The following is a 13,073-nucleotide window of genomic DNA, read 5'->3' on the forward strand; positions in this document are numbered from 1 at the left end:
AGAGTTTTTAAAAACTTTTTATTTATTAAAATTCTCTAGATACAGTTTAACTTTCTTTGTACAATATTTATTACAGCTTCATCTGCATAGGAGCTGCAAGTGCTCTTAGAAACGGGTTGTAAAAGTGTCTAGCTTTGCTGTAGATTTCATGTCCTTCTTCAAGCATTATTTTCTAACTTTTTATAACACTTCTCTAAAAGAAACAATGCCATCTCACTGGTCTGACTATAAAACCCCTTCCCCTCTCATCCCTGGTCATCACATACACTTATTACTATAATTTCCTTTTTCCAAAACCTCGCATTCTGAGCTTTTCTGTCAAGCAGACAAAATACCTCCACTCGTCATCACATCCCTTCCTCAGAGCCTGTGGCATTCTCACTCCCAAACACCTAAATCAACCACACCATCCTCATCTCGCTGTACTGCTTTATGCTTTTCTTGTTGGTTTTCCTTCCTATTTTTATTGCAGGAAAGGGGAAAATGAGATACAAAACAAAGGCATGAAGTAGAAGTTGTCTGTCCAAAGTAAAAATGACACCATAGGGGAACAAAACTTGTTAACTTTTTAGGCACAGTTTCTCCCCCAAAGCAGCTCACTTGCTAAGAAACAGCTACTCAGTGATCTCACTGCAGTGCCAGACTGATGGGAATTCACAGCACACTGTCTACACCACTGAATGTGGAGGTACCCAGATCTTTGTCTTAAGACACTGTGAGCCAGGTGACCCTGTAGCCAAAGCTACTTGGTTCTCCATCTGGAACAGGTTCAAAGTACCTACAGTCACCATGGAGCAGTTTGGATGACACAGCTCCACCTCCCCCATGTGCCTCACAGTAGTAATTAGTCTGTACAGTCAGGCTTTAGTGCTTTTTCCAGCTTCCAAAGCTACATTTATTACAAGAAGCATCAGTCACATCACTGGACTATGAGGCAAATTTAGTTAGCTTCCAATACAGGGTGTTTACCTCCATACAGTGCTGTTGAAAAACCTCATTGATGATATGAAAATAAAAGGTGCGTTCATTCAATCATATTAAGCAAAAAAAATTATAATCTTCTAATAAAAGAATCAAAAGTTACAGATTAGGCACTGCACGTTATAATGTTTGCTAAGCAAGCACTGCTGCCTTTTAACAGCTGCCACCCAAGAAACAAACCCTTGGGTTCTCCTGATTTGGCTGGAGCAAATTTAAATGTGGCAACACAACAGCCCCTCCTGCAACATTTAAATTAAACAGCTCACTATTAGGCTGTACTATTATAAAATTAATTCCAACTCTGGAATGCCATTTTCTTGAACTAGAACAAGGAGTTACAAAATATTATTTTAAATTTCACTGCGCTGGGTAAGGAAGAAGAGTTGGACCTGCTTTGGAGACCATCAAATGGGATGAGTAGCCAAGCAACCAAAGAAGGAAAGATAAAGACATACATAGGTTCTCACCTTCAGATACCTTGGGGCTGGCAAACGTTTTGTTCCTAGAGGAAATCATACAGCTCTAGACCACCGCCTATTGAGATCCGGTAGTTGCAGCTTTTTTGCTACAACATGAATGGCTTATTAAACCTACAGCATATCTGTTTTATTTAACTTCTTGGTGGAAAGGGGCCAGGAAAACAAAATGTACTTAAATGCTGTATTTTTTTTCCAGGCTGAATGCCTTTCATCCAGTAAGACATTCAAAGCAGTGACCCAGCAAATGGATTGAAAAAGCAATCTTCCGTCTCAGTGCCACATTATCATTCCTATTCAGTATTCTCGGTGAGATATCTCAATCAGCTGGATGTGTGTGTAAGTGACAGCGCAGCCCATTGCTGGGTTAATTAAACATTTGACTTTAACACCCTCCCCATCATTAAGCAAATAAAAACAGATAATTCAAACTGCACTTCATCCACGGGGTACACAACATACATGTCAAAATTAAGAGAGTCCAAGGCCCTCAGGGAGTTCTACTCGGGGAGGTAATCAGTTTAAATCTTATCTGGTTTATCAATTATTCTATTGATTAAAGCAGGGTGATTATACAAAACTCCCTCTTGCCACATGGGATACATGTCAGCAGAGCAGGACAACACACAGAGGCTCAAAAACGATTTAAAGAAAATACAGACAGATGAATAGCAGTCTTTTAGTACATGCCAGCAATCCATAGATGGAAAACCTGATACTTCTTTTAAACAAGTGAATTAAGTCCTTCCAAATTAGAGTGCCAATGCTTTTACCTCATCTGCTTTAAAATCAGATCTGTATGTTGAAAGGACTATATTTTTTCATTTTAAACAGGTAATTTTTTGCTGGTATTTAAAATATGTTTTATTGATACCGTCCCAGAACATAACAGACACCAAACACCAGAAATTCCAGACTTCTAAACGGTATCATACTTATCTATCAGTGAGTCTGAAAAAGTGGATGGAAAGGGCATTCTCTGTATTTTCACTCTCCCACACACATACATGGCATAGCCATAAGTAGAATGTTATATTTTAATGATACAAATGTGACAGATCATCTCAGACAAAAAACGAATGTGCTCTGGAGTTGTGGAGGTTTTTTCCTTTTGCAACTCTCCAAAGTGAGATATTAGCAGCTGTGGGAGCTGCCACTGCCACATACTCCTCATTTTCAACAAGCCCTCACAGAAGATCCCACCACAGTAGTCCTTATCACAACTCTCTTGCATACAGCCCCACTACACAAAGCAATTCCAGTTACTTCTCATTTTTTGTTTCCAGGTGAAGACCTCTTTCTCTTCAGAGGTCTGTTTGTGTCCCAAGTTTATGATCACAGTCCCACCTCCACTGTCTCCCAGTAATATTATGTTTCAAGTTTCATTTTATCCTAAACTGGACTGTACAAGACCTTGCCTTACACATACAAAACAGGAACCTTTTAAAAACAAAACACTGGAGGCTAGTGCAAACAACAATTGGAATTTACTTCCAGAAGTTCCCTCAAAGCAGTAATTAGCACCAAAAGAAAGCTCAGCTTTAAACCAGGGCCTTTTTTTTCCTACAGCATGTCCTACAATCTGTTTCATAATGGTCATACTGGTAGCACAAATTACTTATTAGTCATCTAATCACATCTCAGCTCTTAACCAGGATACAGGGTATGAACCACAGCAGTCAAAACACCGACAAGCCAGAGAGCCCCAACACCTCACCAGCCAGTGCTGCTAGAGTTGCAGTCACAGGCATTTTAAGCAACAAGCACAGCTAAAAAGCAGGCCTGAGGTGTGTTCTTGCCCTTCACCTTCAGGAGGGGATTATGTGCTGCTCCACATTGGCATTGTGTGTGCATCCAACCATACTTCAGCCTCTTCTTTGTAGATCTCTTTTCTTCTTTGGAAGCAAACTAGAAGCCTGCATTAGCATGCTGTATTTTGCTCTCACCACTAGAAATACTGAGGGTGCTATTTGTAATTGTATTCTTTTAAGAGGTTTGTTCTCTGCAGCTGTTTTCTGCTTGCAGTGTATTTTGTGTAATCAGCACATCATCATAAATACATTGGCTGTTCCCCCGAGGGAAGCTGTCACTGTTTAATTTACAGAACAACCTGGCCAATGTGAATTCTAACACTACAGCACTATGGCAAGAAGTTACCACACTCGGAAAAACAGGTTTCTATGAATTTTTATATCAAGAGCTGGTCCCAGGACAATTTAGTTTCTAGAAATAGATTGATTTTAAAAGCACTTTATACACTGGATGGAATAGATTCTTTCCCATTTACAGCCTCTTAAGGCAGCACCAAATTCACTCCCACATTATTTTAAAGGTGACAGTCTCACCACGACCATCTTCACTTCTGGCTTCTACCAAAAGAAGGCACTGGATATAAGTGTATTATCCTACACACCAATTCTGTGTGTGTGCCTGTTTGGGTTTTTTTTAATGAACAACCACCACAACATCAATGTGTTAAGTTTGTCTTCATTTGCACAAGGGAACGTACTGTGTTGCAAGGTCAAATGTTATTATCTACATCAAAGGGTTGCTGCACAGTTTATTACTCTGAAGATGCAATAGAAGAGCAAGGTATATTCCTGAAAGAGTACAAGCGTATGCAGCTTTATTGGCTGAATGAAGAGTTGCTTCCTTTGTTTGCTGGATATATTGTATTTCGAGAGAATAAATCACAAGGATTTTTGTAGAAGGTAGGCAAAAGGTGATGGTTGATCTTGCTGTACGCAGACAACTTAGAAAATTCCACAATGGTACCAAATTATATTGGCAGTCATTTAAGAACTAGACATGAACCCTAAATAAATATTTGGGCATGATCAATGAGTTACTTGGATATTTCATTTGCAATGACTACTAGAAGCAGTCCACCTGACTACTTCGAAAAGGAGCCAAGTAGACTGAAAACCCGATTTTTTTTTTATACTTATATATACACGCACAAATATATTTATATATGTAAATATATAAATAAAATGCTAAAGAGAAACAACAATAAACAAATAAAATCAGAAAAATAGAATTCCCAAAGCATAAACTTCATTGGGAATTCTCCTCAAAAAGCAACCAAAACCCGTTTCATATATTTACCCAAAAATTTTATTTTATTTTTTGCTTTTTATTTTGAGGGGCAGCTGGTTGTTAAATAATTTTCAGTGTAACTGAAAATTATTAAAATTTCTACATATAGCAGCAATTTTGCTAATTCTTGGTGGTAATCAGAAGCCCTGTTTAACATCACCAGACACAGGGCAAGAATACAAACATCATAAAAAAGAAACATGCATATTACAGAGTATTTTGACAAGGAGAGTTTAGTTTTACTTAGTTTGCAGAGTATTCTAACAAATTATTTTTATATCAAATGTAAAAAAATATAAGAAACAACTATTAAAGCAAAACAAATACCATCTTGTCTCCAATAGGGGTTATGTTTATGAAAATGATCTACCAAACACAGGTAAAACTGAGTGAAAATAACTTGAGGTTTTATGGAAACGTGAGTTATCTGGTTATCTATAGAGGAAAGAATACAGGAAAGATAATATCTGACTATTTTTACACACCACGTAAGTAATAGTCAACAGAAAGCAGAGGAAATAAGAAGAAACCCACCCGACAGCGTAGCAAAGTATCTCTTAAATCTATGAATTTTAAGATTTAGCAAGCACATTTCTACTGAGAGTGTTTGGGTTGGTTCCCTGAAATTTTGCATGTGTTCACATAATACCTACTTCAAAGAAGAAATATTTCGTTTTCTTCTCCATATACAGAATTAAACAGAACTATCTCTGCATATTTCCTAAGAGTGACTGAATTCTATCATTGGCTTAAATTTAGAAGCTGGATCAAAAAGTATTTCATGACTTCTCCAAATTTGTGGTAAAATTCCGTATTTGCATTTTAAAATTAAAATTATTGGTGCTATCTCTTTGCCAGTTGTGCACAAATAGGTACAATTTGATCTTATGCCACTGGCTCCCTCTGAAGCCCTCACTGCCCGTGGAGCCATCAAATCCAAAGTGATAATGGAGCGATTTACAGGGGCTAGGCTGGATCTAAACGCACTGGACCATCTGTGACTGGTGCGAGGGGGCTGCAGCGGGGTACCCTCAGAGCCTCCTTTCTCCACAGAAAGGAACAAAGATGTAGACTTTGGCCCAGCACGGAAGAGTCGCTGAAATGTTATTGGAGTACCAACGCCCCGCGGCTGCGGCGCCCCGCGGAGCCCCGCGGCTGCAGTTCCGGGCGCGGCCGGGGGAGCGCAGCACAGTCCGCGCCATGGCCCGGCCCCCGCCCCGCGCCGCGCCCGCGCGGCAGCGCGCACACGCACAGCCCCGTTCTAATTCAATTAGCGCAGCCTGCAACTCCAGAAAAGAGTAATTCAATTAGTGCATTGTGGAGCTCCACAATACCTCCAAGCAGATGTTCGCAATCCTGAGGAACCGGAGCTAGCTTTAAAGATACCTGTATGCCTCCAACGCGGCGCTGCATATGCCGTTTGTCACTACGGCTTTACACACCTTCCTGACTCCTAACGAGGGAGGAAGGAAAACTCGGATGAGTTTTGTTTCGTTTTTTAAACCAAAGAGCCAAACTGCTGCTGGTGTGCTAGAGACCTTGCCCTCACCTTAGCGGGAAGAGCACATTAGTAGTAACCTGACCATCACTACCGAGGCTGAAGGAGGGGAGGCCTTGTAGCTAAGATGCAGTTTAAATTAATCATTGTGCTGGACACACTGGGGTGGTATTTCTCAGTGACAGATACTGTCACACTTCTTCATACTCAGATTAAAGAGCTAATAAAAGCACATGGAACTTTTGAGGATTGATGTGGGTGCAGAACAAATGCCAATTTCTATTACTAAATATAATTACTAAATATAATTAGAAATTTGTGACGTGCTACCAAAAAATAACCAAACCCATCCCCAGTGATCCACAAAGATAAGATTTCTTTCTAGTCCCCTTCATTTCTTTGCCACCTGAAAGGAGGAAAATATTTCTTGCTGTTGCTATTACCAAGAGCTGAGATCTTGCAGCACACCCTAACAACTCCCTGAATTTGGTGGGCTCCCCAGCATCACCCACCCTCTGCACAGGTTACACCACCAGACAGACAAGGCCACCAGATTTAAGGAGGGGTAAATCCTAAATATGTTTAAGAAAGCTCTTCTGTAGTCACTGGGCACTTTATTTAAAGAAATCTACAGCCAGGCTAACTATCGTGGTCTTCCTACAGTGAAGCTCCCAGAAGTCTGAACTACAAATGGGGACTGGAGTCAAACACAAAAATTATGCGATTTGGCTTCCTTTCTGCTCCTTCTTGTATCGCCTCTCATGCCTTTATAATTGCTCCTGCCAGGTGGTAAAATGAGGAAAAACAGAAGAGACTGCTGCTGAACACCTCCAACAAGAAACTTTGCTTAAAAAACCAGGTGTCACATTGTGGCAGTTCAATATTTCATAGCCAATACAAGGAATGTGCAACAGCACTGCAACTTTAAATCTTTGCCTCCTGTGTCAGTCTATCTCCTCTCATTGTAATGCCAAAGGGAACAGCAATCAGAGTGGAGATGTTCAACGTGATAGAGGTCAGGACACCAGTGGATCAACGTACCAGAAACACGACCTTGTTTATTTTTTTCCCCAGTATTATTGTTTACAGGGTGCTTTGCTCATGTACCTTGTGGTTCTTAGCTAAAAGATGAAATTACAGCCCAGGATGAAGCGCTCAGGCACACATCCAATTTGTGTTTCCATCTCAGAAAACAAAAAGCTTCTGAGGCCCTCGGGCTGCCATTCAAACTTGGAGAGGCTGACATTTTTAACAGCATGAACCAGAGACTGGCAGAGGGAATGATCTAATGCATTTCTGACTTGTCAATCAAAGATCTCACCTCTGCTGTCTTGTAAACAGTTGGGGGCCACCTAACTACATTCACAACCAGGGCAGAGCCTGCTGCCAGCCAGGGGGGTGCTGGAGCCACATGCTCTGGCTATTAGTCACCAAAATTAGGATTCTGCTTTAGAGGTGCACTGTAAACAGCCCCCGGGCAGGTTTCACACGGCCGCCGGCAGAGCGCGAGGGGCGAATACAAAGCAGCCTTAGTGTCTCCATGCTGATGGAGTCTGTGACTGGACACCCCATATCTTTCCCAATTAGAGACAGAACTATGCACACCAGCAAACACTGGCTCCAAAGCCAAACAATTTCTTTCAATTGTATGTCTCACAAACGCATTTCTGAGCATGCAGTTTGCCCACCCCAAGACTCTAGCTCTAACCTCCTGTATAACCAGAAATGATGTACTACTACTCATATTTACACTGTATTTCCAGCAATAAAATGTCAACTTCTAACAAAAAAATGCATGAACAGGCTGAAGGAAATTTACAGACACAACTGTTTCTACCAATAGACTGACAATGCTTTTTTAACAAATACTCTGCTTTGTAACACAAGAATATAAACACTAGGAAAAAATAATGTAAAAGTAATTTTTAAAATAAATACAAAATAATAAAATAAGTAAAAAATCTCTGTCTCACAGGGACAACAGACTTCCCTCATTGCATACCTTTGACATCTTCTGCATTTTCACCTTTCTCCAAAAGTAATCTCAGTCCATAGAGGTCACGTCCACACTGCACAGGCTCAAGTACACTCCCATTTGCTTCAATTTGCCTAGCACAATACACCCATGCCTTTCTCCCCAGGACAGAGCTTTTAGCCCAGACCAAGGAAGCCACACACATGCTCACTTCTGAAAAACCAAGCAGGAGCTAGTCCCCTTCACCTGACAAACCCTGATGTGTAGTTCTTTATGGCCAGGGTCTTCAGGTAAAACAAAATGTGAATTTCTGACATTCTATAGAGACGCTTCTGTTTTCATCAAGATGCTGCTACCTCCACCACAGAAGTTAATCCTCTTCTTCGATTACTAGAGCCTTTTACAGAAACAAAAGTTTCAGCTTTGGCAAAATAGAGCTGACAAACAACTCTGTTCTTCTCCACTTGTGTCTAGACTCCAGACAAAGGTAGTAAAAGCACAACTCTTTTCCCAAGAAGCTTACAATCTAAAGAAGAGTTGGTATTCCTGTTGGCTGTGAATTAGGTAAAAAGGAAGAGGTGGACTGCTCTCTGCCATTACCATGATACATAAAGTCTTTGGCAAGACTTTTGAATTCCTCTTCAAGCCTCCTCATTTATACAACAGCCTACAGAAATAAATTCTAGGAAATACTTCGGTCTTCTACAAACCTGGAAGGATTAATACAATCATTTCCTTGGTATACTTGATGGGTGTAATTGTAAATTTGAATTTTCAAAGAGCTGCAACTATGAAAAGCAACATAAACGGAGCCTTGTGAGCATGCATGGAAAAATATTTTAACAGGGAAAGTAATTATCTTCACATGGAAAATGTCATGAAAACAGACACCTGTTGGCACATCTGGAAGCTTCCAAAGCACAAATTTCTAAGAAGAAAGAGTATGTTCTGCATAATTTATTTTTTACTATTAAGAGAATCTACATGCAACCTAATTTTCAGTTGCTTTGCAGAATAACAGTACAGTAAAATCTGGCATCCAAGACACTGAAAATGGAATGGCTGGCCTTTTTTTCTTGTTAAAATATCCTCTTTGGCCCCTTCCCACAGTGCCTTATAGGAGTTCATGTCCAATTTGCTGCAATCTTCCACCATGATTACTATGAAATTCAGTTACACAGCAGACTATCAGTTGCAACGCCCTTTAAGATAAAAGATGTAAAAAAGAACTGTTTCTAGCTCCTCATTTTTCTATTCATGGGTTTAGCCTTAAAGCCTTTCCGCCTGCAGGATGATTGCCTAAAAACAGGGCTGAGGAACCAGAAGATCCTGTTTTCACCTAAGTGTCACCAATAATAAAAACACAAAGAAGAAAACGAAGTCACTTGACATATTAACAGAATCATCTCTAAATCGACTACCTGCCAATGCTTCCCATGAGGACTCAGCAAGACTTTAACTGAGCTATTCAAAAAGAGCATCTTTCCACATTTCTGTCTGAGCATCTGAAGGCAGGCATGTAAATAACTAGACAAATTCAGCAGTGACTAAGTAGCCTTCCAGATGGCATCTTCTCTTTTGCCACAAGCAAAGAACATTGGTATGCTTCTCCAGTTACTTCAAGCTTGCTACAGAAAAAAGAAAGTAACTTAATAAGAGAAAATTTGCTGGGCTTCAAGAAAGTCTTTAATGCTTTCCTGAAAATTTGATACCAAAAAAAAAGCATTAAAGAATGATGAAATACTGCAACATCATTGCTTTAAGCAGGCTCCAAACCACTCCCTTCTGCACTGGAAAATGCAGAAGCCATGCCTCAGAGGGGAGTTTTCTTCAAACCGTGCAAGCTAATGAGGATCAATCAGAGCCCATTGAAAAAAATGGGCTGAAATGTGGATGACTCAGTGCTGCAGAAGCTGTTGTTGGCAATGTGGTTTCTCTCTCAACTGGCAGTAAATGTGTTCCTCAACACAGCAGAGTTCAGTGAAGAGTACCAGTCTACCATTTCAGACAGCAAGTAGGACATATTTCCCCAATTCTCATAGTCACTAAATATACACAGAAATGTCTCTCCAAATCTGCAGAAATGCAAATGTCAGTCCTACCAGTATCCCAACACAATGAATGGTTGTGCAGCTTACTCATTTGACCCCAAATATCAATGCAGTGTATTAGCAGAAAAGTTATTGTTTGTATCTGTCATTAGCAAGGACATCTTAAGCTAAAATAAATTAATTTATCTTCCCACTTTGTAATATATGCCTATTTTAAGTAATCGAGAATAATTCAAGTAGAAAGGAAGAAGTCTCAATTTGAGTTTATAAATTACTTTCCATATACTGCTAAGCTTAAAGAGATCTGAGATTTACTCAACAGCTAAAAGCCCAAAAATTAGGCCCATCCGATTTAGTCAAATTATGCAAATCAGGATTAGGAGTCTAAGCTCTGCCTGTTGTCTCTAGAGCCCTCTCAGACTAATAAAAAGTCATCTCTCCCCCTCCCCCCACCATGGAAAGCTCTGCTAAAAGCTTGGTTCAGCAAAGGAGGCCTGGCAGGACACCTTCCAGAGTCCATCAGTGCTACTGCTGTGTCAGCAAAGAGAGTTGTAGCAAAATTATGCAAGACACTTAAGCCTCCTCTGGGACTAAGAGGATTATTTCCACAGTACTATCCTAGCTCTGGGAGCAAGAAGTAAAATTTAAAATAATCTTTGCATGCTTTCCTTTAGAGGCACATAATGAACCTACCCCAAAACAAGTGAAAATTTCAGAAATATTCTGGCCTATTCTTTTTATCTGGTTTCGTAAGATGCTGGTAAATAAAACTCTCTGCCACAGATTAGGCCAGCAGTATCATAATCCAGCAGCATAAACCATGAAGTAAATGTTTATGCTACAATAAGCTCAAATAAACATGCTCTCTACAGAAATACTCCTGAAGTCCCTCAGTCACTGCAGTTCATAAAATACCTCAGAGTATCCAACATGAACATAACACCTCTGGTGCCCAGTCTCTGCTGTTATGTTCATATGCCATCAAAAATGCTGGCAGTCATCTTGAGAGCCTTGCCTAGGTTTCTCAATGCTCACTCAACACCTGTCTCCACTCTCTACACACAGGAGAATGTCTGCATTTTTTAAAGATTCACTGGTCACCCAAAGGGTCTGAACAAACTTGTTTGGCAGAAAGCTGACTCATGACAGAGGAAAGCCTGGATCTAACAAATTCCGAGACCAAAGGAAAAGAAAAGGTTTCCTTTATTTGCCTTTTGACTGACAGCTTACATGGACAATAATTTTCTGTAGTCCAAATGTCCAGACTCCTGCTAACAAAGCTGAAGTAAAGAATTGCTGGCATCAATTATCATCATGGCAATGAACTCACCCTCTCAGTCCTTTAAGTGGCACACAAAAAATTTAGATAGGATGGGAATCACTGCACAAATAGCCAGATTGGAGACTGTGTGATAGATACTGTTTGCCAGATATAATTAAGTGGTATCTTTTTGACACAGTTTAAAGCCAATGAAAAAGATGATGGTATCAAGCCAATTTAAATAAAATAATTATATGAAGGTAAATGGAAATGCCCCAACTGCCCTGCATCTACACAAAATGGGTTAAAATACCAGAGATCAGAATGACACAGGAAAGGCACAGAGTATGAACCAGAATAAATAGAGGTCAAGCAGGCAAGTAAAGGAGGAGATGCACACGCACACAGATGGAGAGAAAAGGAGTGGGGAGAGACAGAAAGTACCTGGAAAGCTGGGAGTGCGCCAGTCCCTGGGTTATACAGGCATCGCAGCGAGGGCATGCTGTCCGCCAGGCTGGAGCAGCCCAGCCACAGAGATCTGGGCATAGAGCACTGCAGAGAAAGGACAACTATGAGATGGGACTGTATGAGACAGGATGGCACAGATTACAGGAACTTTTAAGGCTTAGCCAAATGGCATCAACACAACTGCACCTGGCCTTAAAAACAGAGACCTCTTTAGGAGAGCAGTAACTGCTGAGGCATCTTTTCTTTGAGAGAAGCTTTACAGATGTTGTAGTAGCAAGAAAAAGGCACTATGGATCAAGAAGGTAAATTTTTGATCAATTTTCTACATCATTGTGTTGAGTTTTCCCAGTAATAAAAAGTTTCTTTCCAATTAATCAGACCTCTTCTCCATCCACAGCAACACTCCATGCAGAATACAAGGCAAGCAATTTTGCAAAGAAAGCAGAAAAGTAAATGACAACTTTAAGTGTAATAGTTCTAGGGAAAGGTTTGTGTTTTGTCTGTAAAGGGGATAAAAGGAAAAACCTGTGATCCAAGGTGAATAGGAAGTTGGTGACACTTTATAGAGTTTCATGTTTCTGCTTGTCTTGTTGTTTGTTAAATAAAATACAATTGTTATAATAAATTGATTCAGCTACTACAAACAAATACAAAAAAGGAGCCAAAGCAGCCAATCAAGGAAAATACTAGCCGTTTTGATAGTTAAAGCCATTACCCCTTGAAATAGAGAGCTGCTTATTCATTTTACACCACTACTATTAAATTTAGGGATGCATTATGATTGCAACTGTTTTTACCAGACACAGAGTTTTTGAGGCCATAAGCACTACTGCATTTGTGTAATTACTGGCAAGGAAGGAAAAAACAAGTGTATTTTAAATTGGCAGATAGCCATGAAAACTGAAGGATGTGATAGATTAGCTGCTAGAGATTTTAAACCCTCATACTCTCCTTTTTTGCAATCCTGCCTCAGCTTTTTTTTTTTTTAAATAGAGGGGGAGGGGATGGAAGGAAATTTGAGTGGAAAGGGCAGCTGGAATGGGTATGAAATGACAGCTGCCTTCTGAACCACCGTTTCTTCCTGCTCTTGAGAGGGCTAGAAAACCTTGCACAATCTTGCGCTAAATGAGTATGTAAGAGCAACAGAACCCATCTTTGAACGAACAGAAAGGTGATCACCAACATCCATAATCTGGTCCTGTGCAGACAGACACAGAGATTAACCCTGTCTGTCACCACATTCTTTGCTGTACTTTGTTGCAAT

General features: G+C 40.2%; 1 protein-coding gene across 3 annotated transcripts in view; it reads right to left on the reverse strand.

Moving 5' to 3' along the window:
- BTRC (beta-transducin repeat containing E3 ubiquitin protein ligase) overlaps positions 1-13,073 on the reverse strand; it is a 120,900-nt gene that overhangs the window by 79,658 nt on the left and 28,169 nt on the right. For 2 of the 3 annotated variants that reach the window (XM_069019877.1, XM_069019879.1), the window contains one exon: positions 11,786-11,893. The exons of the other annotated variant lie outside the window; for it this stretch is intronic. In XM_069019877.1, the coding sequence (XP_068875978.1) occupies positions 11,786-11,893 (108 nt within the window). The remainder of the gene's footprint in view (positions 1-11,785; positions 11,894-13,073) is intronic. 3 annotated transcript variants of the gene reach the window in all.

This window comes from Aphelocoma coerulescens, chromosome 6 (genome assembly GCF_041296385.1).
Source record: "Aphelocoma coerulescens isolate FSJ_1873_10779 chromosome 6, UR_Acoe_1.0, whole genome shotgun sequence".
Taxonomy (NCBI): domain Eukaryota; kingdom Metazoa; phylum Chordata; class Aves; order Passeriformes; family Corvidae; genus Aphelocoma; species Aphelocoma coerulescens.